General features: G+C 42.8%; 1 protein-coding gene across 2 annotated transcripts; it reads right to left on the reverse strand.

Annotated features, from left to right (window-relative positions):
* Window positions 1-1,935: 1,935 nt before the first annotated feature.
* adar (adenosine deaminase RNA specific) lies at window positions 1,936-26,369 on the reverse strand. 2 transcript variants are annotated; one of them, XM_088998681.1, is made up of 16 exons: window positions 26,262-26,369; window positions 22,703-24,160; window positions 20,877-21,205; window positions 20,565-20,760; window positions 19,316-19,518; window positions 15,214-15,346; window positions 14,887-15,116; window positions 14,631-14,787; window positions 8,858-9,026; window positions 8,315-8,408; window positions 8,087-8,203; window positions 6,198-6,325; window positions 5,937-6,119; window positions 4,781-4,893; window positions 4,504-4,631; window positions 1,936-3,397 (listed from the first exon to the last, which is right to left on the reverse strand). In XM_088998681.1, exons 2-16 carry the CDS (start codon window positions 24,041-24,043, stop codon window positions 3,085-3,087), a joined length of 3,834 nt encoding a protein of 1,277 aa, XP_088854807.1. In that variant the 5' UTR covers window positions 24,044-24,160; window positions 26,262-26,369; the 3' UTR covers window positions 1,936-3,084. The 2 variants fall into 2 exon arrangements, with proteins under 2 accessions (XP_088854807.1, XP_088854808.1); XM_088998682.1 differs by lacking the exon at window positions 26,262-26,369 and adding an exon at window positions 25,104-25,314.
* Window positions 26,370-27,152: the final 783 nt, after the last annotated feature.

Raw genomic sequence — 27,152 nt, forward strand, 5'->3', positions numbered from 1 at the left:
CATTTCTGTAGTGACATGTAATATTCTCTCCAGTTGTACATGTACACATCTTTATAGAGCATATATTTTATTACATGTTTATTTTTAGTACCTTCTCCATTCATTGCGCCTTATATATTGAAAGTTTGAAAATACACCATTCACTGGGGGTGCGCCTAGTACTCCAGTGCGCCTGATACACTGGAAAATACAGTCATTATCTGGCAGTGTTGCTGCCTTGTCTCTTGACAGATAAAACGATCACTCAGCTATGCCGAGCTCTAACTGTTCCATCATACATCATCAGGGGCAAATGTTGTCATTTGGGGCATCCAGACTCAAAGTATTTTTTCCACCTAAACACAAAGTCTTCAATGATACACTCACCTACTTACGAACATTCAAGTTATGAACAACAGTACATATGAACATTTTTGCGGGTACTTATCTAAGCCTTAAAGGACAACCGACGCCTAGGGACAAGTTGTGTCCATAATTTGTAAAATCACTTCAAATGACTTCCACTGAGCGTATTTTACAAAGATTCCAGCTATATTTTACATTTTAAGACTCGCGCTAAATATTCAGGAAGTCTTGTTTTCGAGTTGGTGACGATGCCTGATGTGACGTCACGTGTGGAACGCACCTGACCGAGAAAGCGACACACAATGCATTTTGTGTACTTTGTTTGGTCTGAAAACTTCGTGTTGATCTGTGTTGATGGCGAAAGTTGAAGATAAAAACATAACGTGATGGTGAATCGTTGTGTGTCACACCAAGTCTACTATTTGATAATAGTTGACACAAATTCCCAGCAGACAAATCAGCCCATTTCCAAAGGAGCTTGGGCGCCATCTTGTGCATTTTTTGGGCGCTACATTGGAGTCCAGACGCCTCAAAATAAGACTTCTTTAATCGATTGCAAACATTTATGGTTACCTCTTCAGAACTATTTGAATCATATTCATAACTGGATGAGTAACAAGAAAGCATCTTCTCCGACTCTGAAGCCATTGTTTTGATTCTCGAGCAAGGCAAGACGTCTTGGTGTGACGTCACAAACAAGGGGGCGGGACCTTCTGAAACTTTCTGAGGTCATTTTGAAGTAGTTTTGGGACACTTTAAGGCATTTTTATTGGTGTTTTACCTTTGACTAAAAATATCTGCCTGCGTGTTTTGGGTATTTTAGATGCTATAAAACGTTTTTCTGATGTCAGTTAGGAAACAAAAAAATTGTGTCGGTTGTCCTTTAAACATACATCCCATACAAAACATAGCACTGAAGCTACTTACGAACTAATTCACCTTACAAACGACTGTTCGTATCCCGTTCGTAAGTTGGGGAGCATCTGTACTTTGATTATAATTTCTTCCAAGTAATTGCTCTTCTGCAATTGGTAAGGAAACAAATCAACCTGTTGACAGCCGACAGTTTTCGACACTTTAATACTCACAAGTCCGTAAGGAAAACAGGCTGTCACTCATCACTCATGTCACTCTTGCCTTCATCTCTCTTACATCGTCATCGGCCGACATTGGCAGGGAGCGCTTGCGCTGACTCTCGATGTTGATGGTTGCGCCGATTCAGTGTCACCCTGAAAAAAGTTGAAAACTTTTATAGGTTTGATTTTTTAAAAAAAGGTGTGGAGGTCATCTCACCTTCTCTTATTGTCATTATTGTGCCAGGCATAAGGGAGCATAAGTGAAGTCATTGAAGCCCAACTCCCCCGTTGGTATGGAAGCATCACATCCTTTCAATCATCTTCCGGCGTCGTGGGCAAGCACATAGGATTTGACACATCGACGAGCAAATCCTTGAAGGTTACATCCAGTAGAGCGCCCAGCTCGAATATTGAGCCCTGAGGTAATGAAAGCATCCCACGCCTCAGGGCTTAGGAGCAGATGATGTATGAATTGTGTATGATGGATGGGAGGAAAGTTCTGAACACATTCTGGTGGAATATGGTTAATTTATTCTTTTTGAAATATCCAATTTTTATTTGTTTAAGAAAAAGTCAGTTCTATATCATATTACATTATACACATACACACACAGTGAGTGTCTATTTCCAACAAAGGGGTCCAGAGGGATTTTTTTCATGCATCGATTGGAAAATAAAACTAATTTTGCACCAGAGGAATGAAACTTTTTGGAAATGATTCACCACGCCATTAAAAAAAAAAGGCTTTGTGTTACTATCTTAAGCTTTAAATCAATTACTAGAAAAAAAATGCAGGGTGGACTTTTAAGAGCTTTGCTGCAGGTGTCAAGTAGGCGCATGGGAAGGAAAAGCAATAAAAACGTAAACTTACTTTCCAATTGAAGCCTAAGTGTACTTAAACATAGTAGTCAGGAGTTGTTTTACAGTAAGGACGTTTATTCCTCGAGTAAAAAATTAGTCTGGATTCGGATCGCACTTGTGTTTTGATATCTTTTGCACAATGCGCCACTAAAAATTGATAGGAAAAAAATGAGATCGGTCGACAAAAAATACGGTCACGGTGCTTTTCAATGAAAATAAAAAATTATGGACGAGGTAAAAGAAACGCGGTGGTGGGAACCTCACGGGAAGTTACATCCTGACGAAAAAGAACTCGTGTGCAGCCTGGAGGCCATGACATCTTCTTTCTTGTGTATATATATATATAAAAGCATAGGACTATCAAAGATGCGCGCGGAACTCTGGTGTGCTAGCGGTAACCACGGCGACTACGCATGGATGAATGTTTTTTTTTTTTTTATCATAGCTGGTTTAAATCGCTAGAGGCGCCATTCGTCTACTCAAAAAAATGCAAAGCTTGGTCTTCTTTTTAAGTTTCACCGCTGGTCATGACGAGAGATCTTTTAAAAACTAAAAGGAAGCCACGTCTGGTCTGCATGCGCTTTGACAAAATGGCGCGTGTCAAAGCTAGCATAACCTGTCATACATAGCAGCGTTATTTTGCTACTCCATTCTTGTTCTTTCTATTGCCATTTTCACGACCGTCGCTCCTTCAGGCTTCTCATCTAGCTCCCCTTCCGTCCGTCCATCCATCCAGTGGCTAAGGTTTGATTGTCCTTTTCTTGTCTACCTCCCTTTTCGTGCAGCCGAGGAGCAACTCGGGCTACGCCTCTGCCTGGTTGTATTCCATTGCTCCGCCGTTCCGAGCGCCGCCAACTGCGGCGGGCACGCTCGGCGACTCCTCACCAGCCTCGAAGCTCTTCTCCTCCAGTGGTTTGCCGATCCAGGCGCCGTAACCGTGGTCGCCAAGAGCTTGGAAGAAGCGATACTTGGCCAGCTGGAAGGAGTTGGCCGCCAGTTTGGCCTGAACGTACGAGGGCATTGCGAGGAGGTCGTTGCGGTCGCAGCGCTGGCACAGTGTGCGGAACAGACAGAACAGGTTGGACTTGGATACACGGGACACGCCCAGCTTATTCCTGCAGGGGACCAAATTTGGAGCACAGTAAAGGCATGCTTTCAATGAAAAATACAAGTTGAAGTGTGTTCATATTGTGAAAGCGAAACCGGAAAGCCTGCAACAAACCAACCCGAACCCGAGTGACCCATTATGTAGTATGTGATAACTAGTTCTCACAAATTGTTGAACGTGTAGTCCTAATTTTGAAGTTATTCAAAATTCAAATTGCCGGTGAACCGCATCCCAAAGTTGTGGACATTTTCACAATTTGCAAGGTGGTGATGGACCCCAAAATGTAGGTAGGTGGGAGGAACAGGGTGCATTTGACATATTGTTTTAAATAAAGTCAGGAGGAATAAAATCTCAAACAACAAAGTCATCAGAACATAAAAGTCCAAAGTAGCAAACAAAACCACAAGTAAAACAAGACAAGACGAAACAAACCTGACAAGGTGAAACAAAGAATGACCTGACACGGAATGGTCGTGTCGGAAGTCCTTTTAACTGCCACTGATGAACTCATTCACTGCGATACGATGTGCAAAAATGTGTCCACTCCAGTGCCAGGGTTTTTGTCATTCTCACACAAATTCCAGAATCCACAGAATAGAGTTTTAGGACGACATGAACATTCATTGCAGCGTAAGAAAACTTACTCTTTTCTTTCATCAGAAAAAAAAACAATTATGTGGGCCTGTAGTTATGAGCTTGAAATGAGGACAGCTATGCAAAATACAATGAAATACATAAATATTGGTTCATATAGTGCTCTAACAACAGCTGAAGGCTGGAACAAAGCGCTAACATGGAAAAAAGGCAAATGCTGCTCGAATGGAAAAAATATGGTGCCATGGCCAGCGCGCTATCGGTACCCAAACAAGAAACCCGAAAAAAATTGGGAATGGTGCTTTACGTCATATTTCCTATTCCCGAATACATTTTTGAATGGCAGTGAATGAGTTCAAATGACCAACACCAGTGCAGCTGCAGGCGTGGCCCGACAGTGTCCCGCGTTGGTGGTCACAAACCGAAACGTGACAGAAATAAAAGCCAATCAAAAATGACAAATATTTCACACACACAAATGGTAGAAAAAATAATAATAATCCTGGTTTGGTGACATACCCATCTAGTTTCCCTCTGGTCCCATCCAGAACCTCCACACTGGTGTGGTCTGGAAGGCTCCAGTTCACGCTGGACTCCTTGGTTTTGCCTGTGTGACGAGTGGAGTCGTACACGCTGACTCGGCCCACCTATGGAGCAAAGCAGATGGGATGCAACAGGTTGCTGCCGTTTGATCAATACACATGTTTCATTGATTAAAAAAACAACAACAACAGCTGGAGGGAGAGATTCAATTAGTGAAAAGAACGCAAGATGATTTATGAAAGACCTCTCCCACCTCAGGGTGGTTTAGCTGGAAGGGAGCCGGGAGACTTTGACTGAATCCGTCGCCGTCTCTGCCCAGGCGACAGCACACAGCTCGAGTCAGGTGACCATGGCTGTACAAATAGCCTGAAGAAGAAGAAAGATGGTGAGAACGTGAAGGACGATTAATGAGGAAAGTTAGGATTATTTAGACACAGAGATGTGTCAACGCAATGAACCATTTGCATACCTGTCAACCGGCCATATTTTGCCATATTCTGTACGATTTTTAGGTGTGTACAGCATACAAGAAATATTGGACGGGAACGGCAAAAATGGTTAAATATAATTTGAGATATTTTTGATTCCGTTTTCGCCAATAAATATAAGCAGTAATCATAAATATAACAAATACAGTAAAGTCTCGTTATATCGATATCGGTTATATCGATAGTACCGCTTATTACGATACTATTCCTATGAACGCAAGGAGAAAATTACATGCGCGCAGGGTCGGATATATCGATAGTCCCGGTTATATTGATATTTTTTCGGACGCCCGAGAATATCGATATAACGAGACTTTACTGTATCGCTACTCGTAAAAAGCAAAGTGGACCACCGAGAAAAGAAGTCCATGCGAAAAGTCTCAAGTGGAAACAAAAGTTGCGAGAAGACAAGTTACGGCCAAGTAGAATTTTATTTTGAAATCAGTTAAATGAAACATTTTACCATGTTTTTTTTGCCGTAATATCATTCATTTTTTTGGGAAACATTATCCTGCAATTATTTTTAAATTATCATTTTATTTATGATTTTATTGTTCTTTTAATTGTAAAGTGTCTTTGGGTGCTTTGAAATGGCGCTTGTAAATTAAATGTATTATTATTATTATTATTATTAAGAACACAAATCCTATTTTTTTTTTTTTTTTTTTGCTGTGGACAAATTCAATTTGTCCACAGCAAAAAAAGCCACAATGCCCTACAACAAAGTACAGACTTGATTATTGCTGGAAATATGTTGTAACTTGTTAAAAGTATTCGTGTTTACATGTGAAATTATGTGAATAAAATTGCCTAATGAAATATTACACACGCGTATGTTTTTTCCCTCAATAAGTAAGGAAAAATGTATCCGTTAGTAAGGCAGGTTGACAAGTATGCATATGTGACGACAAAATGCTTTACCAAGTGTGATTGACTTCAGGTAGATGGGATTGAGAAAGTGGGTAAGCAGCGCCCCCTGTAGGCCCAAGACGTTCCAGCGCAGGATCTTATCACTGCAGCTCATAGTGCGCAGCCTCTCCCCATGCTGAATGCCATCCCAGGTGGGCACAATAGCGCTCGACTCAACCGGGATGGTCCCCTCACCTTGTAACAAACCGACGAGTGTCACGTGGGTCCAATGTGTGTTCTGGATATGATCTTTGCATGTTTTCGGGCTCTCACCGTTTTCCACTTTGGTGCGCAACTTGCCCTGCTTGGCATTCTCAAACAGAGGCTGGTGACAGCCCACCTCTTCTCCCGTTTCGCTGCACGACTTGTCGAACAGAGCGCCATCTCCGCATGGCGCCGTGCTTCAGAATGAGAAAAGAAAAGAGCAGGTTCATACCCGCCAACTTCTGAAACCAGAAATCCAAGCCCCCCATGAAGCCGAACTACTTTAAACATTTTTTACAGCTACTTAAAATGAGGCACAAACACCATACAAATGTTGATCAATGTCAAACATACTTGTGAAAAAGTACCTCAATTTCAACTTGTCAATAATGAAAATATCACGTTTGATATATTTTAAGAAAACAAAACAGAAATATTATACAATCACCCAAACATTTAATAATCAATCTTGTTTGAAAAGTACAAGGCATTGTTAGTAACTTCAAATATGCACATCTAAACTACATTCCATTGACAAAAATACCTATCAACAAACGAGCATCAATGTTGTTCTTTTTTAAATTGTGACCATTATGGCTCAAATAGAGTTGTTCTCACAAGCAGGTAGCCAACAACAATGCTGCCGCCATTCGCCACTACTGTCACAGCAAACCAGCAAAAGTAATAGCATAATGTGCCCATGCGCTGTAAGCTGTCTGCAATTCCGCTTCTAAGAGTTTTTTCATCATTTCAAATAATGTACGGCGTACTACCACTTTTATGTAGGAATTTTAATCATTTATACGGGCAGCTATTAGCCAAGGTTGACTGACACAAGTTTGAGTTTAACTCAAACATGTAATTTTCACATTTCCTTGAGCAGTTGAACTCTTGGAAATTCCTTCCGAAACAAATGTAGTTTTCTGATACTTTTCACACTTTTTGGTGATTTTTCTCCAACAAATGCCATTACGCGACAATGCTTATGATTCCCTTTAGTCTCAATTGCAGGAATAATAATAATAATAATAATAATAATAATAATAATAATAATAATAATAATAATAATAATAACAATAATAATAATAATAAAAATTAATTTCTAAGTGCCTTTCAAAACTCTCATGGTCACTTTACAGTCACAGGATAAAGTTTATCTGTGGGTGAGCAGTGGCAGCCACATGCACCAGCGTTCACTCAACCCCGAATTAACTCAGATAGAAAGCTCTCTAGCTAGCTAATGGATAGCTAATAGCGTCACTCTGGATTCCAGGAAAGACCTGTACCATGGACATGCGCCATTCATCAAAAGGAAGCTAACAGCTAGCACTGTGCCAATCGGCTGTTATTGTGTTTTGAATGAACGTTGAGTACTTAATATTTTGACTATTTTTGACGTATTGTTTTTATTGGAAACCGTAATTTTCATTATGAGCCTGTAACCCGGAATGGGACAATGAAAACCGTAGGTTTTACAGAAAAATCGGAGTAGTTGGCAGGTATGCTAGTTTAAGAAAACAAAACTCTTGGAAATGCTTGGGAGTATTCCTCACGAAACGACTGTAGTTTTCTTTTAGATTTCACACTTTTTGTTGCTTTTTCTCCGACAGATGCCATTACATGACAATGATAAAAACGATGCTAACTCTTGACTCTCAATTCATCTAAAGGAAGCTAACAGGTAGCACTGTGGCGATTGCCTGTTCTACATTTAGATAAGATCCTTAGCGATCTCGTGTTTGGAATGAACACTCGGTATTTACTATTTTGACGTTTTTTGACTTATTGTTCTTATTAGAAACCATCATTTTCATGAATAAACCATAACCTGAAAGGGGAAAATGAAAACAGTACTCATGACGGCAAAACCGGAGCAGTTGGCAGGTATGCGGGTTGTAAATGTCAAAGTGTTGCACATGTGGCAGCAATATGAGGGGAGAGGGAAAACATGATCTCACCTTATGTAGAGGTGAAAGGTGATGTCAGATTTTATTTGCAGTTTGTTTTCCGGCGCGACCTCAAATATACTGTTTTCTGCACCCTCAAAATGCTTCAGCAACTCACTGTATAGAAATCTGAGAGCGGGAGGCAGATTTGGGGAAGTACGGCGCAGGAGACCAAGATTTGGGTTATGAAAATGTCACAACAGAAGATTTTTTAAAAATGATTTAGAGATTAGTTTGTACCTAACAAACCCCCTTCGGGAGATGATTTCAGCATGGCCGTCATTCACAGTATCTCCTTTGAGGCTCAGCTCTTCCCCTTTAACACAACGGTTGCCTGGAATTGAAAAATAAATAAAACAAAACAAAGAATCAATGTTGCTAATAGGTTGAAAGTGATTGTTCGTTCCTGGTTCATGGCTTCTCAGGGTGTTGATAGAAGAGGATGGTTAAATCAGCAGGAAGCCAGGTGTTGAACAGGATAAGTTAGTTTAATCTTGTAGACAGCAGGGGCATCGTGGGGCCGGCCGAGAAGGGACAGAAAGAAAAGAGGAAAGAGGAAGGAGGAAGAGCGTGAAAGACCGCTGGGAGAGCAATTATAAGACGGACATAATAGGATGTGACGTAATGTAAAGGAAGGCAGGATATGACGTATCAGGAAGTCCAAAACGTAAACAAACGATGCAAAAAGGTGTTTAAAGATGTTCGTATAGCGAACAGTTGCTGATAACTGAAATATGCAACGGATTGAGAATTGTTTTCTGGGGGGAAAAAACCCGCACGAACCTGTTCCCAGGCTGACAACTGTTCCCAGGCCTTCGCCCCTTCTCATGACGATAGTGGCCAGAATCTTGCGTCCCAGCAGACTGTGTTGGATGCGCGTGGTCAGGGCGTTGAAGCGCTGGTGGCTTAACATGGCGATCTGGTCATGCAATGTGCTGCCACTCACAGGAAGCTGAAAGCAGTTACAGTGAGAGGATCATTTTTTTTTCATTAACTCATTCACTGCCATTCCCGAATTTATTCGGGAATTGAAAAGCATGACGTGGAGCACCATTCCCAAATTTGTTCAGGTTTTGATTTTTCTTGCAGGGGTGCCGGCAAAGTGCTTTTTTCCCCTCCCACGAGGCGACAGCATTTGCCTTTCGTACAGCTGCTTCCATCTCAAGCTCAGATAAGTCCAGACCAATATAACTTAGGAATTAACTCTTTTTCTTCTGATGAAAAAAAAAGAGTCTAAGGGTTCTTTCACTGCATTGAATATTTATGTAGTGCTAAAACTCAATATTCTGGGGCTCCTGCAATTTGACTGAAAATGACAAAAATACATCTCAGCACGATTACTGTCATGCGTTTTTACTTTGGAGTCAGCCAATCCTCCCTGAAGCATCTCCAGATGGTCCAGAATGCTGCAGCTCGCCTCTTGACTGGTACTCGTAAGAGGGAGCACATAACTCCTACTCTGGCCTCCCTATACATTTTGGAGTTGTTTTCAAGATCTTATTATTCCGAGCTCATGCACCCGTACACACCTTCCCGGTGCCTCAGGTCTGCTGACCAGTATAGATGTGCCAAAAACTAAACGGAGGTTCATAGGGGATGGAGCATTTTCCATTGCTGGCCCCACTCTCTGGAATGACTTGCCACTGAATATTCGGCAAGCCCCCTTCCCTCATCTTTAAAACCCATGTCAAAACTCAGTTGTACTCTTTGGAATTCGACTCATCAGCATGATTGAGACTTGATCTTGGGCTTTACTGCTGCTGGTGCTTTATTTCCTGTATATGATAGTTGTCCATGTGAAGCGCTTTGTTACAGCTTCAGCTGTTGTTAAATTGCTATATACAGTAAAGTCTCGTTATATCGATATTTAAGGGAGTCCGAAAAAATATCGATATAACCGGGACTATCGATATATCCGATCCTGCGCTGAACTGCATTAAACAAAAGCCGCCAAAAGAGGGCAGCCAAGCGCCATATAAGAAACGGAGCTGGCCATTAGCTCCCTTTTTTTTGGGGGTGAGAGATGTTCCCCCAATGTTGCCTCAAAATGGCACATATAATTCTTTAATGATTGTAAACATGTATGCTTTAATCTTCAGAACTACAGTGTATTTGAAACATATTCATAACTGGATGTGTAACAAGAAAGCATATTATCCGAATCTGAAGCCATTGTTTGGATTCACAAGCAATCAGAATCAGAATACCTTTATTCGTCCCGCAATGGGGAAATTTGCAGTCCACAGCAGCAATTGAAGAGGGATGGGGTTGGGGTGGGAGTGAAAGGATAGAAAACAAGATATTCTAAGCATAACAAAATAAAAATGTCAAGACAACTGTAAACTGTGCAAATGTAGATGTGCAAAAACCGTTCTATAAACAAGACTGTACATAGTGCAGAATCAAGAAATGCATTTAGATATATTGCAACAACCCATATTTACAAGTGTCCCGTTTTTTTTTTTTTTTTTCACATGTGATCATTGGGAGTTGTGAAGCCTGACAGCAGTCGGTAGGAACGAGCGGCGGTACCTCTTGCAGCGCGGGTGTAATAGTCTCTGGCTAAAGGAGCTACCCAGAGCTGTCAGGATGGGCAGGAGGGGGTGGGAGGGGCTGTCCGTCATAGCTTTTAGTTTAGCTAGCGTCCGTCTGTTGCCCACCTCCTCTAGAGAGTCCAGCGAGCAGCCCACGACAGAACTGGCCCGCTTGACAAAGCGCTCCAGTCTTTTTCTGTCCCGGGTGGTGATGCTGCCTGACCAGCAGACAATGCCATAGTGGATGGCTGATGCCACCACAGAGTCATAGAAAGTCTTTAGGAGTGACCCCTGAACTCCAAAAGACCTCAGTTTCCTGAGAAGGAAGAGGCGACTCTGTCCCTTTTTGATTAGGGCATCCGTGTTTGTTGTCCAGTCCAGTTTATTGTTTAGAGTAACACCCAGGTACTTGTAGGAGGTCACCCTCTCAATGTCCGAACCCTGGATGTTCAATGGTGCAGGTGATCCACCACCAGCTCCTTGGTTTTGCCGGTGTTGATCTGGAGGTGATTCTGCTGGCACCAGTCCACAAAATCCTTTGTCAGTCCCCTGTACTCCCCATCGTCTCCCTCTGTAATGAGGCCGACAATAGCTGAGTCGTCAGAGAACTTCTGAAGGTGGCAGGTTGGGGTGTTGTAGTTGAAGTCCGAGGTGTAGAGGGTGAAGAGGAATGGAGCCAGGACTGTTCCCTGCGGCGCTCCGGTGCTGCAGAGAAGCCTGTCCGACTCACAGTTCTTTACCCTCACGTACTGTGGCCTGTTTGTGAGGTAATCTGTAATCCAGGATGTGAGGTGATGGTCGACTCCGGCATGCCGCAGCTTGTCCCCCAGTAGACTTGGCTGGATGGTGTTGAAGGCACTGGAGAAATCGAAGAATGTGATCCTCACCGTGCTCCCAGCATTCTCCAGGTGCAGCAACGCCGTATGGAGGAGGTAGATGATGGCATCCTCCACACCGATGCTGGGCTGGTAGGCAAACTGCAGCGGGTCCAGCGATGAGCTTGCCAGCGGTCGCAGGTGGGCGAGGACGAGTCTCTCCAGCGTCTTCATCAGGTGAGACGTCAGCGCCACCGGTCTGTAGCTGTTGAGCTCTTTGGGGTTGGCAATCTTGGGCACTGGGACCAGGCATGACGTTTTCCACAGCTGTGGAACTCTGCCCAGCTTCAGGCTCAGGTTGAACAAGTGCTGGACAATGTCACACAGCTGGTCGGAGCAGGTCTTGAGGAGTCGGGAACTGATGTCATTCGGACCTGCTGCCTTCCTCACCTGCATCATCCTCAGTTGGTTCCTCACCTGCGCAGTTGTGACAGACAGGCAGGAACCAGGAGGCAGAGTGGCGGCTGAGGGTGTGGCAACGGTTGGGAGGGCAGATGTTGGTTGTGGAAAGCTGGTCATGAGAGGGGGCAGGGAGGGTAAGGCCACAGGTGCAGCTACAGGTGAAGTTGATGGTGGGCCGGGGGCGGCTGGCGTCTTGTCAAACCGATTGAAAAAGCGGTTGAGTTCATCTGCCCAGTCCTTGTCTTTTTCGTTCAATGTCACTGGGCTTTTGTGGCCTGAGATGTTTTTCAGGCCCTTCCAGACACCAGCGACATTGCTGGCTTGCAGCTGCTCCTCCATTTTCATCCTGTAGGCCTTCTTCCCCTCTCTGATCTTCCTCCTCAGTTGGATCTGCACGGCCTTCAGTTCCTCTCTGTTGCCCGACACAAAAGCCCTTTTCTTCTCCTTCAGGAGGACTTTTGTCGGGATTAATCCATGGTTTGTTGTTGGCAAAACACCGCACAGTCCTGGTGGGTACGGTGTTTTGTTCACAAAAGTTAATGTAGTCTGTGATGGTGTTGGTGAGTGAGTCAATGTCTTCCCCATGAATCTCAGTAAAGAGCTCCCACCTGGTTGAATCAAAACAGTCCCGCAGAGCTTCTTCAGCTTCTGTGGACCATCTTTTGATCGTGCGGGTCACAGCTGGTTGCCTCTGGACAAGGGGTTTGTACACAGGCTGGAGATAAACCATATTGTGGTCTGCTCTTCCGAGAGGGGGGAGGGGGGGGGGGGGTTTGTATGCATCCTTGGCGTTTGAATAAAATAGGTCCAATATGTTATTGTCTCTGGTGGCACAAGTTACATACTGTGTGAATGTTGGGAGGGAGAATTTCAGGGAAATGTGATTGAAGTCCCCTGAGATGATAAACAAGGCGTTGGGGGACTGGGTTTGCAGCTTGTTTACAACAGATATGAGGGCATCGGAGGCAGCGCCGCCATTTGCCGTAGGGGGAATGTACGTCGTCACGGCTATGACGTGTGAGAATTCCCGTGGCAGGTAATGCGGCCGGAGGCTAACGGCTAGCAGCTCGATGTCCCGAGTGCAAAGTTTTTCCTTCACCGTGATGTGCCCAGGATTGCACCATTTGTCATTCACAAATACAGCAATCCCCCCTCCTTTCTGCTTACCGCTGCCTTCATTTCTGTCCGCTCGTACGAGTTGGAAGCCCTCCAACTCTGCGTGGGCGTCCGGAGTGATTGCCGAAAGCCATGTCTCCGTGACGAGTAGCAAGCTGGCTTCCCGGTACTCCCTCTGATGTCGCGTTAGCGCCGCCAGCTCGTCCATTTTATTTGGGAGCGATCTCACGTTCCCCATGATGACGGACGGGAGAACGTGTCGGTATTTCCTCGTTCTTTTGCGGCGATCTTTCCCGCCCCGACATCCTCGTTTCCTCCTCTTCAATTCATCGGGGATGTCTGGTGCGGCGGCCGCTAGTCCGCTATTAGCCCGCCACGCTAGTAGCTGGTCTCGACTGTAAACAATGGGATTCCGCGTGCGCGTGGATTCCCCGTTCACAGGAGCGATGAAAAAGTAAAAAATAACGGCGATGAGCAAAAGAAAAGATGCCCATCTCCTCTCCGTAGGTTTATGGAACGAGATTAGGCAAAACAAAAACGGAAAAGTAAAGAAGTGAAAAAGTAGACAAGAAAGGGAGAGAGCTGCTGTGGAGGCAGCCACACAGGGTGGCGCCATCTATGCAAGACGTCTTGGCGTGAAGTCATTTTTATTTGCATTTGAATAAAAAGTGACATCGGCTGTCCTTTAATACACAGTATGGAATGTTAATAATTTTCTAAATCATCGCGCTTCAGCAGACAAAACAAGAAACATTGTTGCAAAAAACGATTGCAGTACAGTGGGCATGTACATAACACAACAGGGAAACTGCAACACTTACATCTTACTGTATTATGTATACAATTTAAAAAAGTCATCAATCTTCTTCTGCTTCCCATTTTTACCTTTTAACACAAACACTTCAATCTCGTCTGCTACACATGAGCTAGCGTCTGAAAATGAAAATGGCTCTGCTACACGGCTGCTGGGCATGTAACCAAGTCACCTGACCAAGTCGACCAATGGCGCGACTGATGGCGTGACACGTAACCAAGACACGTGACCAAGTTGACCAATGGCGCGACCGATGGCGTGTCACGTGACAAAGTCACACGGCCAAGTCGACCAATAGCGCGACCGATGGCGGCTCATGTGACCAAGTCGAACAATGGCGCGACCGATGGCGGCTCACGTAACAAGACACGTGACCAAGTTGACCAATGGCGCGACGGATATATCGATATAAACAACAAAAATGGCCGGCGGGGGATGAAAAGGAGCACCGTAATAACCGGATATCGTACTAAACGGTACTAATTATACATAAAAAGACTAGAAATGTGCAAGGGAAATGAAAATAGTATCGTAATAAGCGGTACTATCGATATAACCGATATCGATATAACGAGACTTTACTGTAAATCAATGTGTATTGTAAAAACCCTGGCAATGGAATGTTTTGCACATCATCTGGCAGTGAATTGGTTAAAAAAACGATAAAGTTGAATTGTGGACACATAAAAGGTGTTTAGGATAGTTGTAGTTTTAGGCCAGGGGAACAATTGTGATATTTCTTTTGTAACTAAATTTGACAGACTAAAAATAAGCGTCGACTTGTGGTGGGGCAGTGGGTGGTAGGTAATACATACCTCAGCGGGGATCAATTCCCCAGTGCGGGCTGCCCTCTCCGCCTCTCCAATCAGAACGCGAAGAGCAGCGTCAGCTGCCTCCTGTTTGCCCTGCTTCTTGTTGGAGGCGCAAACAGGCGGGAACCAGCGGCCACCCAGCTTGGCCTGATATGTGAACCTGAAAGTCGGAGAGGAAATCAGGACGTGCCGTTTTTAACACACACGTCAGGCGACATCCCCGCGAGCGTTCAGACAGACACGGGAAGCTCACACATACTTGGGCTCGTGCGCTGACCCCGATTGGCCAACCAGACGGATCTCGGCAGCAAAACCCCTGGCCCTGGCATACTCCAAAAGCCCAGACACGGCATTGTTATTCAGGTGGTTGATGAGATCCCCGACTCCAGCCTCGTGCGCGGCTCGCAATTCGTCGGCGGTCAACGGTGGCAGGGAGGGGCAAGTCCCACAGCTATCGCTGTCGCTGGAAGAGCCAAGAGGCAACTGAGGCTGCAAGAGACATGAAAAAAAGGTTTACTGAACAAACAGGGAAAGAAAGACAAGACAATAAAACCTGGAGGAGTTTGCTCATCATATTGCCCCTCACCTTGTTGAGCAGCCGACCGTCGGCCATCAATTCTTTGACAGCTTCTTCAGCTGCCAGCTGGCGCGCTGCCTTTTTGCTCGGAGCCGAAGCCTCAGCAAACAGATTCTCTCCAACCTTTACTTTGTACATAAATCTGTGGACAAGAAAGGTGGACAGAGGCGGTTGACATTAACTCATTCGCTGCCATTCCCGAATTTATTTGGGAATTAAAGTGTGACGTGGAGCACCATTCCCGAATTTGTTCAGGTTTTGGTTTTTCTAGCGAGGGGTGCCAATAAAGCGCTGGTCAGACCTCTGGCAATGTTTTTCCCTTCCACAAGGGTGCAGCATTTGCCTTTTGTCGATGTTAGCGCTTTGTTAAAGAGCTATATAGATCAATATGTATGTATTAAACTTTGTACAGCCGCCCGCATTTCAGGCACAGATAACTCCAGACCCACACAACTAAAAACCCTAAATCTGGAGTGAACACATTTATGCACATCATCTGGCAGTGAATGAGTTAAGCGCTTTGATCTCGAGTTGTAGTAACATCGCAATATTTGAAATGCTTTGAACACCCGTTGGCAGGTCAATTTCCACATACTGGTGCCAATCAAGACAGAATTATGACATAACTTGTGGCAAATTCAGAACACACAATCTTTCTGTGTCTGTGTGATGGGGGGGAATCACACTCCAAAAAGAAGACCCAAATGGGATAGCGAGCAGACTTAATGCTATTTATGGACATTTTCAATCCATTCCTTGTCACCTATTTAATGTTGTAGTGGAGAGTGTGCATCTTAAGCAGTGGCGGACCGTCAAGGCCTACAAAGCCTTCTCTGCTGGCCTAAAAATATCTGAATCACGGACTGATGTTAATTATATTTTGGACATGAATTCTTATTAAATAATTCCAAATTGTCTTTCAGCTTCCCTTTGTTACTTTTCCCGTTTTGCTGCTTCCAGATGTGTATTTTCGTATTTAAGCATTGAACCAATCACATTTCAGCCATCATCCATTACCAGAGTCACAAATCTAGCTGGACACTTTCATTAGTCGTTAGCCAATGATACTTTGGGAAATCTCTGATCTCAAGCCGCTAGTGACAAACGCATACTGGCCTGGCCAGAACTAGCACACTGTATTGTAGCGAGCGACGTAAGCAAAAATATTATGATTTAATAGCGGTTTTATCAACCCACGATAACTGAAGGAGGAGGAGAAATAATTGGTAGATTTACTGTTAAAGCCATCTTCAAGATGGACTTTAAGAAAAAAATGATCATTAAAAGAAAGTTTAGTCAGTTATTTCCTGGCTCATGGTACCCTCTAGTGCAGGGGTCCCCAAGCCCCGGACCGGTACGTCGGTCATTTGGTACCGGGCCGCGAAGAAAAAAATAAATAATTTACATAATTTCCGTTTTATTTGTTATCTGAGTCCGAATGTTTTATTTTGAAAATGCAGCGCATTTCCGTGACGAGGAATGGCTCGCAAAGCACGCTTACTTGGGCGACATATTCAAACTGCTCAACAAACACAATCTGTCACTTCAGGGGAAAATGACAACTGTCTTCAAGTTGGCTGATAAAGTAGCTGCATTTAAATTTCCTCCCTAGCAGGCATTTTGTATTTCTTCCTCCACTGCCTACAGAGCCTGCAGCCTAGCTTTGCAGAGTGCTCCTTGAGTGGCTTCAGCAGGAAATTCATAACTAATATGTGTTCAAATAAACTGTTATAACTTCTTTATTTGTTGTTCAATCTTTATGAAACTTCCAGTACACTTTTATAACATAATAAAATAAGAGTTTTTTTTGTGAAATTGAAGTTTCAGAAAATTATTGCAATGTTAATGAAGATTTTGTTTTCCAAAACCTGCAAATTTCAACAAATGCATTCACAACAAGTCACATATGCATGAAACAAACCTAGAATGCATTTAAAATAATTCAGGATGTTTTTATTTGTGGTATGGCTTCAAACATGGAATGCATAGGTTCACCTTGCATTGCTCACAACTTCTTTGCACACTCTTTACATGTTCTCTTTTTATCCAATTCTACTGGCCAATGAAGGAGGGCAACAGTGTCATTATCCTTCATGCATTCACTTTTTCTTTTCCTTCTGTAATTGCCAAACAACTGATGAGCTAAGTTTGTCCTGAATTCTAACTGAGTCCTTTTTTGGTGTTGGTTTTCACTTGATGGTTTGGAGCGAGTTTCATCAGTATAAATCCATTGCAAATACAAATATCCACTAGAAACCAGAACAGGTATTTCCACCATTTGAGTGACTTCCTGGAGATAGCGTATGAAGCACGTCGTTGATCAGCCCGCAAGTGTTTGAATGGTGATAGAAGTTCATCAATGCAACAGTCACGACTGTGTCAGATGCCAAAATGTCTTCATCTATTTCATTCTCATCAGGATCTGGAAAGATATACAGTATACAGGAAAAAACGTGTGGACCTCTGTTTCAATAATCATATTGGGAATGCAAAGCTATGAGGTACAACTATTCGTGGAAAAGGCACCATTCACTTACAATTATTTGTATGGGGTACCAAGTCAGGATCAACAATATCATCATGAAAATAGCGTTCGCGTTAGAATGTTCCGAATTTGGGACACTCATTTTTAATACTTCTCGGTAAATAAACAAGTTAAAGTTAGTTTATGCATTTCAGTATCAAGGTAAACCTCTTCTGAATAGCTCATAAAATAGTTACAACATATACTTACGTGGTATTTCATCCATGACGAAAAATAGAAGGCGCTTTGAAGATGGAGGAGAGCACATTGTGTTGCGCATGAAGGAGATGATGTCACTGACGCTCTTAAAGGCAAAGCTGCAAATAATCTGTTTTAAAGGGACATTTAACTTGTGCGCATCAGTTTCAATCGGCACTTGAACCTTTTTTCGATCTAGAAGCACAATCGTCCGTAAAGGGATAACATCCATTAACGGCCCGCCTGTAGTTGGCATCCGGCATTATTTGTTATCGCTTCAGCCCGACTGGGGGCGTGACTCGGGATACACGGAAGTAAAAACACAATGACTGCAGTTGTTTGCCGGGAGGAATGAGTTAAAGTCAAACTGGATTTGTGGGGACGGCGCATGAACAGCGGTGTATTTGACATGTTTCAAACATTGCCGCGGTTTTTGGAAAAGACTGAGCCCGAGCCTTCAATCCCTCAGCTGATGCACGAGCCCCTGTCTTTGCTATTAAAAGAGTTCCAGCGCTACTTCCCAGCCACAAAATACCCACGAAATGACAAGGAATGGATCCGCAACCCATTTGCCAACAAACCAGGTGAATCCAGCATGCCTGTGAGAGAGGAAGAACAACTGATGGAGTTCGCAAATGATGGCGGATTTAAAAGTATATTTGAGACAACAACTCTGCCGGTGTTCTGGATTAAAGAGATGGCAGAATACCCCGAGATCGCCACAAAAGCACTGAAAACCCTGTTGCAGTCTCCGACATCTTATTTGTGTGCAGCGGGGTTTTCTGCAGTGACAGCAACCAAACTAAACTACGGAGTAGAATGGACATAAGCAAGACACTTCGGGTGTCATTGTCTCCCATTATCCCTAGATGGGACCGTCTCGTTGTAGAGAAACAAGCAGCGGTCCCACTGATTCAGTTGTAGTGAGGGTTTTTTTCATGCGCTTCACCCTTGTTTTTGTAGTGTAGTTTGTAGTTGTTTTAAAGGCACGTTTAAACATTACCATGGTGACCATTGAGCGTTAAGAGGCAGAGACGATGTTACATATGTTGTTGTCCGTCATTAAACCGGTCCGTGGCGCAAAAAACAGACTTTTTTTCAGTCTGCATTGATTCAGACTAGCACTACTGAAGGCCCAGCGATGAAATCCACGGCCCGCCACTGATGCTAACTGAAATACGACGAGCATTTAATTTTGTTTTCTGTTTAGGACTGTTTCGCATTAAAGGAGGATTTTAGAATCAGCGTCCCCACTTTTGTGCATATAAGCACCATTCAGTTCTTTGATGATGTCTGGCTTATAACAAAGAAACAAGGGTTTGGTTCATTTCTTCACGTGGAAAGAATTAAATAAAAAACCAAAGGACATGGCCATGAAGTAGAAAGTACCTTGGATCATGTGGCGGACCAACTTGGCCAGTGATGATAAATTCAATGGGGTTGCCGCTGCGCTGGCTGTATTCCATCAGAACAGAAACGGGATTCTTCCCCCCAGGCAATGAACGTGACAGTGGCTGCCGAGGTCCCTCGGGCATCCCCATCACTTCCACCGTACCCGGGCCAAACACGCCCCCTGAGCCCTCAATGGTGCCCTAAAAATAAACGCAACCAATCGTTATTGGATTTCACGATTGAAACTTAAATGCGAGTCCCAACCAGTGACGTGCAGTCAAGGGAGGCAGGTGAGGCCGTGCCTAACCTGTCATCATGGAAATATCAAATGAAAAAATAAATTAAACAGTTATATTTAGTGATTTCTACTTGAAAGTTCTTTTGCATTTAACTTCACCGTTTTTGGATTCTTTTTTCAAAATCGCTGAATTTTCACATTTACCGTTCAAATACTAAGTAGAGACAAGAGGTGAGGCAGCAGCCGGCTGAGCCTCACCATGGATTGTGCAATGATGTCCCACTGCATATTGCTATTAAAGTGTTCAAACACTTTTAGTATATGAACTAAATTTCTATAGTTTAGCTGGTGCATATAATGTAGAGTCACTTCACATTATAAACACTGTACTACAGTGTTTATTTTTTATCAAAACTGTGTGCATAGGTGAGGCACATAGTTCTCCTGCCTCATGACAGGGGGCGCTGGTGATTACAGATTCTTCTTGTGCCTCCTTGGCTGCAGAATAATAGAATTAGTGAGAGCAAGCTGCAGTAAACAGTTAGCATTGTTAAGTGCAACCATCCAGTCATTTTTTCGTGTTTCTTGGCCTTATTTTCAGAATGGAGGATTACATGTCTCAATTGAAAGAAATAGAGACACTTAAAACTGAAGAAAGATAAGGAAGGCTTCTACAAAGAAGTTATAGAAACCTTTCTTCAGAAGGAGCGGCGCATCGACTTCATTTATAAGTAAAGGTAACACAATAAAGAATGCTGACATGACATTTTAAACAAAACATGTTAACTGTTGTTGTTGTTTTTTTTTTTTTTTTCATTCCTTTCATCACTTTGCTGCTGTGAAATGTAAATTTCTCCACTGTGAGACGAATAAAGGCATATCCAATCCAATCCAATCAAATGGTGAATAAGATACTCTGTAGAGTTCATATGTTTGTAAATCTGACTGTGATGACGTCAGTGCCTCACCAGCCATGAATCACACCGCACGTCACTGATCCCATCTTACATCAGAGTTGGAAAGCGCATCAGTCGTTTGGTTCGTCCCAGCAGTACTTCCTTCATTGCCGTTACTCGTGTCTCCCTGCATCTCGCCAAAAAGAATCAGCAAAGTGGCGGCGGCTGCGTCTTTCTTTGCGACCTTCTTAGCGGAGGCTTCAACGATTGGAAACAGTCTCCCGTTCAGCATGACCTGCATGCGGAATCTGGCAAACGGTGCGCCGTTATAAGACAAATGAGGTGTGATAAGACAATAGCATTCCGGGTGCGAGCATGGAGATCAATTCAAACTTGACCGCCTGAGCACAGAAGACAAACTCACCTGGGGTCATGGGAGGGCCCGGACTGATCAAGGAGTATGAACTCACAGCTCTGGCCTAGATATTGGGCATACTCCATGAGACCGCTCACGGGGTTCTTCAGACGAACCTCCTGCAACTTTGCCCAAAGGTTCTGCGCCGGCGGGGCAGCCAGAGACACGGCAACGGTACCAATGGGGTTGCCGTACTCGTCGGACGCTCCCTCCGCGTCCGTCTCCTTGCGAATGGCGTTTAGGTATTCCGGGATGTCGTCAGAGGCCCACTGTCCTTCGATCGTCATTTCCTCGTGACTTGGGTTTATGGGTGGAGGGTGATCTGTGGTCGGAGACAGCTGACAGGAAAATTGAAATGAGTTATACAAATTCAGGATGGATGATTCAAACAAGTGCCATATTTTTTGGACTATAACACGCACCGGATAAAAAAAGCGCATGTTCAATGAACGACATAGTTTTAAAAGGTTTCTATATACTATGAAGGTACACCACATTATAAGGCATGACAGAAGATGTTGGGGTTAAGTTATGTATCCAGTAAAGGAAATCCCAACAAAACAACCAGATTATGCCATAATTTTCTTTTTTGATGTCAAACAACAAAATAGAAATTGCAGCATAGTATAATGTGTGGTATTTTCTCCATTTTTATGAGCTAAAAATGTCCAGGGTTTGATCAGTTGATCACAATAATAAATATAATTTTCAAGATTACCAATCATCCTTCTATAAAACATTTATTTTCCTTAGGTGTTCATGTAATATTTTGACTTTAAATTTTTCTGAAACAAAGAAATTTTGTTTTAGACACAAAATACAAAAACAATAAAAAGAATTACAAATTTCCATTTCTAATCATTCCAAAAACGCAACATTATGGCGAAATTGAGAAAAAATTCCACCTAGTGAAGTCATTTTAATTAATTACCAAAATGAAAAAGTTTTATATATCCCATCATAACAGTCAGATTATGCCATAATTTTCCTTTTTTTAATGTCAAACACCAAAATAGAAATTGCAGAATAGTATAATGTGTGGTATTTTCTCAATTTTTATGAGCTATAATGTTTCCAGTATTTCATCAGAATTGATCACAATACAATAATAAATTAATTTTCGGAAATGACCAATCTTCCTTCTTTAAAACGTTTGCGTTCCTTAAAGATTTTCCTGGAATATTTTGGGATTATTTATTTTTTTAAACAAACGCATTGTTTTTCTTGAGACACTAATCCTGTGACTGGTAAGTATCCTTGAGTTTTCAAAGGTACTAGTGAATTATTACAACTACAGTAAAGTCTCGTTATATCGATATCCAAGGGAGTCTGAAAAAATATCGATATAACCGGGACTATCGATATATCCGACCCTGTTTGCATGTAATTTTCTCCGTGTGTGCATAGAAATAGTAGCGATATAACCGGGACTATCGATATATCTGATATCGCTATAACGAGACTTTACTGTAAATACAAAAACAAGCAAAAAAACTTAAAAATTTCCATTTCTAATCGTGCCAAAAACTGACAAATATGATGAAATTGAGAAAAACATTCGGCCTGGAATTTTTTTTAAGAGATTACCGAAGTAAATGCTGTTCTATACATTTTAGCATGCACCGCGCACCACTTCTATGGGGGGAAATTGAGTCTGTGGCTGTTGCGAGTTGCGAGACCTGTTGTGGCTCAATATTACTTCACATATAAGGTGCAGAGGCGCAGGGTCATCTTTTGAAGAAAATTGAGACTTTTGGGTGTAACTCATACACCGGAAAATACTGTGACATTTTTATCCAAACGAATCAAAGGTAAACATATGAACCAGAACCTACCACTTCCCTCTTTGGGATCCAACTCTCGTCAAATGGCAGTGGTTCAAGCTCTGACATTGGCTCAGGCGCTAAGAGGGGCTTCTCATTTTCAGATAGCACAATCTGCTGACTCTGCGTGGCTTTAAGGGTCCTCATCATTCTCTCTTTGCGATGGGCTGAGAGCTCCCACGTGGGCGGTTTGACGTCATTGTTCTTCACAGCGTCACCGAGCTTCTCGAGGGCGTACAGGGTTGAATTAACCTGCTTGCAAGTCTTCAAGCCCATGTTTTTGGAAAGCATCAGAGCAGTTACCGGCGCTAAATCCAGGAGGTGCTGCAAGATGCGTTCCTTTTGGTCTGACATTGTGAAAAATTCTTCTGGACGACTATGACGAGAAGAGTGAGATGCTTCTGAAAGTGAAGATTCTGAAGAGGAACACAAAGACTGCGTTTCTGTGTCGGAATCTTCTTCTATTTCTGTTTTGATCTCTAACTTCACTTCAGGTTTTCGGGGGGTACTAAAAAGAGACGTTTGAGGTTCTTCAACCTTTGCAGATTTATTATATATTGTCCACTTTGGGGGCGAAAGTCCTAACTTGGAGACTTTCTGTAAAGACTCCAACGAGTAAAGGGCCTGGTTGACTATCTTTTTGGGAAGATGTAGTTTTTTGCTCAAGGATTTTGCCGAGACTATTTCGCTTGGTTTTAAAGCCTTGTACACACAGTCCTGGATTTGTGGCGTTAGAGTGATGACGATCGGTAACTTTTGGTGAACAAATAACTTCTGAAAACTGTCGCAGAGAGCGTTAGCACGGACGCTATTCCATTCACTGCTGGAGTTGTAGTTTTTCCTTTGCATTTGGTTTTGATTCAAATGTCCAGCAAAACCGGGGGGCTGGCTGTAATAACCTCCACGCCAGGCGGGCTTCGGATACCGATTGTAGCCTGACTGCTGTTGGTATAGGGAATTATTTAACCTGATGGGTTTTTGAGGAGTGACTTTGAACTGCGGCGCCTCAGTGTTCTGTCCTCTCAGAAACTGGGTCTGAAGGGACCGAAAGGAATCAGGGGAAGGGTGGGGATTATTACTCTGAATATGTGAGGGTGCGTTCAGAGTGGGAGGTTTCTTAGTAGAGCTTGATATGGGTAGGGCAGAAGGGATAAGGGAAGACGGAGGCTGTGGGGGTGCTATTGGACAGACAGGTCGGTTGTAGTGATTTGGAAATGGCTGCTGAATCTGTGGGTCGCTTCTTCTTAAGGAAGCGAATGGGCCAGGTCTTTCAGTGTGGTCCCTGGCTTGGTAATATGGTGGCGGGTGGCGGTAATACTGTTCGTTGTAAGCCCCTCCTCTACCTCTGCTCATACTGCAGTGGTCGACAAAGAAGGGGTGGTGGTACGTTGCTGGATGTGCAGTCTATTTCCAAATATACACCATCCAAAAGCAAACTATGAACGTCAGAGGAGGATGACTTTAGTCCGCCTAGAAGACAAACAAAGACAGCATTAGATATCGTCAGAGGCACGAAAAGGATAGAAATGCAAGAATAAGCTATTTCACATTAAAACCCTGCTGGTGACCCTTCAACCTGACATGATCACACGTCCCTCAATAATGAAATGCATCGCACAGAATATAAAGATATATCAAGAGCACATCATGGGGCATTCTTTATCAACAGAATCATAAAACCTTCATTCGTCCCACATTGGGGAAATGCCTACATTATGACAGAAAAAATATATATCAGTACAACAGAGTAAAAGATGATGGAAATCAACAACATGCCCTACGTTGTACACAAAAAGAGAATTATAACCTTGTCAGTCAACAAAGACATTGCAAGGTCACACTGCATATCACTACCAGTCACGCAGAAACTTAATCCCAAAATAAAAGGACTGCGATGAATAATTTAGATCACATTGTGTCTATTCCATTTTATTTCAAGCCTTAAAATGTTTTTGAGAAATGTGAATTTAACACGGACTGTTGTGTACAAAAGTCACCCAACAATGAAAACGGGTCAGAAACAAAATTTACCTGCATTCATAACATAATACATGCAGACATATTGAAATTGACTGTATTAACTTGATATTTAAAAGTTACCAAATATATTATCAATTTGCTAGAGCCTTATTATAATCTCTTGGTCTCTCTTGCTCAGTGTAGCACGCTTCGCGACAGCAATACACGCGATCCCTGTAACGACGTTCTCGTGTACCGCTGACGCAAGTACACACGTACTGACGCAAGTACACGCGTACCGCTAACGCAAGTACACGCGTCGTGCATACGGTTGATGCAGTACACATGTATCGATTACGCATATACACAAGTCTTCCCACGTATGCGCGCAGTTGAAAAGTCGCTGTCCCTGCGAACAGGAGACTAGAGACGAAACCAGATGAACGAGACGAACCTTATTGTTGAAATCGGTTACAATGAAGACTTTGTGAAGAATGTGCCTTAAAATTAGTGGCGGTGAAAGTGCAAAATCCCCCTAAAAACGATTTATCTGCTCATTCCTCGTGAGGACTGGTTCTCGGATTTATCCACGTCGCAAAAACATGAGTGATGATATCAGTAAATTATGTTAATGATACATTTTAAATAAACCGCAGATTTTACCAGTACGCGCCGCCACCAAAAAAAAGACGCAATCGGAATACCAAAAATAACAGCTGCCAGATATTAAGTTTCGATTTCATTTCTCGGTTAACATTTGAGTCACGTGACAGGAAGCCAGCGTATGATGTGTGGATGTTGTATTTAAAAAAATTCAATGGACGCTTGTTGAGGGCGAAATTATGCCTTATTGTCGCATTTAAGCAGAAAGTGGTCACCGCACGAAAAAAACAGAGCACAAACACGATTTCAATCAAGAAACAGTCAGCGAACGTTGGATTCGGCACTTTCAACGAATGAATCAAAACGCATAAAATGAAAAGCGTATTTTATTTGAAGCCAAATTTTACCGGCAGCCCAGAACAAACATGCGCATTGCACTATTTTTCAGGCTGAAGTGTGCACCAAAACGCATTATATCGCGAGCGCACATGTAAACATGTGCTATATTAGCATGTTCTGAGGACAGCATTGTGCGAAGAAACCACGTGCAGTTGGTACAATTTTGAGACAAATATAAAAACAGGGACAGGCAGGTGCCCCCCTCCCAAAAAAAATGGGAATCATTTAGTGCCAAATTCAAAAAGTTAAGTTGCTGATATTGTTCTTGGGGAGTTTATGATAGCGAGACAAAGGGGCAACAGCCGCCAAGATCTACCCAAAGAACACAAGGCTATAATTAGATGAGACATCACAGATGTTTTTTTTTTCAAGCGTCACGGTAGAACGAAATAAAAGTGCGAAGCAGCGATTGCGCCTCTTCAAGCTAACGGAGGATCGTCCATTTAGTAGGCTAGCTAGCCTAGCTCATATTGGTGGGGGTCATATACACCCCACCGCACCATTTCTAAGCTAGCAGGCTGGCGCTTTTACCACTCGTTGGCTTGATACCACACCGTTTTATCAACACACTGGCGAAATATTTCACTGAACAAGGAATTCCATCTCTTACCTCCATCCACTATATTGTCCCCGCTGGCTCAGAGAAAGCGTCACGGAGGTGGAATCAACCACAGGGACGAGAGTGGAATTGTGACGACATTGCCTCGCGACAAGGATGTTCGACGACGTGTCGCGGATTGATTACATTTTAAACGCCGTATTCTTATTTTGGCTTGAAAAATTGAAGAAATTACAATACATAATCAAAAATTTCACAAATAAATAACATGGTGTTGTAAAGAACAAATACAATGATTACATTACGCTTAATTCAGTCGAAAAAGCGAAACATGTTTAGAATTAATTATTTAAACTTACTGGATCATAATGTATATAAATGCATCCTTGCATCACTCATATGACAACATGTTTTAAAGACACGGAGAATGAAATTTATTTTTGTAGTTGATCAAAAGTTAAGCGTGTTAAAAGGTTATAGAATTTTTTTGTATCACAGTTTATACAAAACTTTTAGTAAATGGATATGTCTTATTCTCCTTACAAATATATAGAGCAGTGTACGATTGATTTCTAAAGTGTAGTATTAACATTCGAAGAAAGAGCAGATCCTTTCACAACAATTCCAATCTGTGCCATGGCACCAAGTGTATTGCTCACTGGTTACAGCAACCGTAAAAAAAGCTAAAAAGAAGCTAAAAATAATTGCGGGCGAGCAGCGGCAGCCAAATGTCTGCCAACGTACACTCGACCCGGAAGTGAATAGAGTAAAAACATTTGAAGATTCCTCATCTGTTGCGCTAGTCATTCTGGCAGCAGTCCTAGCGTTTTAACAGTAACCAAAATGGTAGTTTTTTTGTAGCGATTGCAAATACACGAGAATAATGATGCACAGCCGTGTCAATCATTGGTCTGGGAACTCGACAAACATTTTATTCTGCGC

Source organism: Hippocampus bargibanti, linkage group LG06, assembly GCF_051943395.1.
Source record: "Hippocampus bargibanti isolate YZ-2025 linkage group LG06, ASM5194339v1, whole genome shotgun sequence".
NCBI lineage: Eukaryota > Metazoa > Chordata > Actinopteri > Syngnathiformes > Syngnathidae > Hippocampus > Hippocampus bargibanti.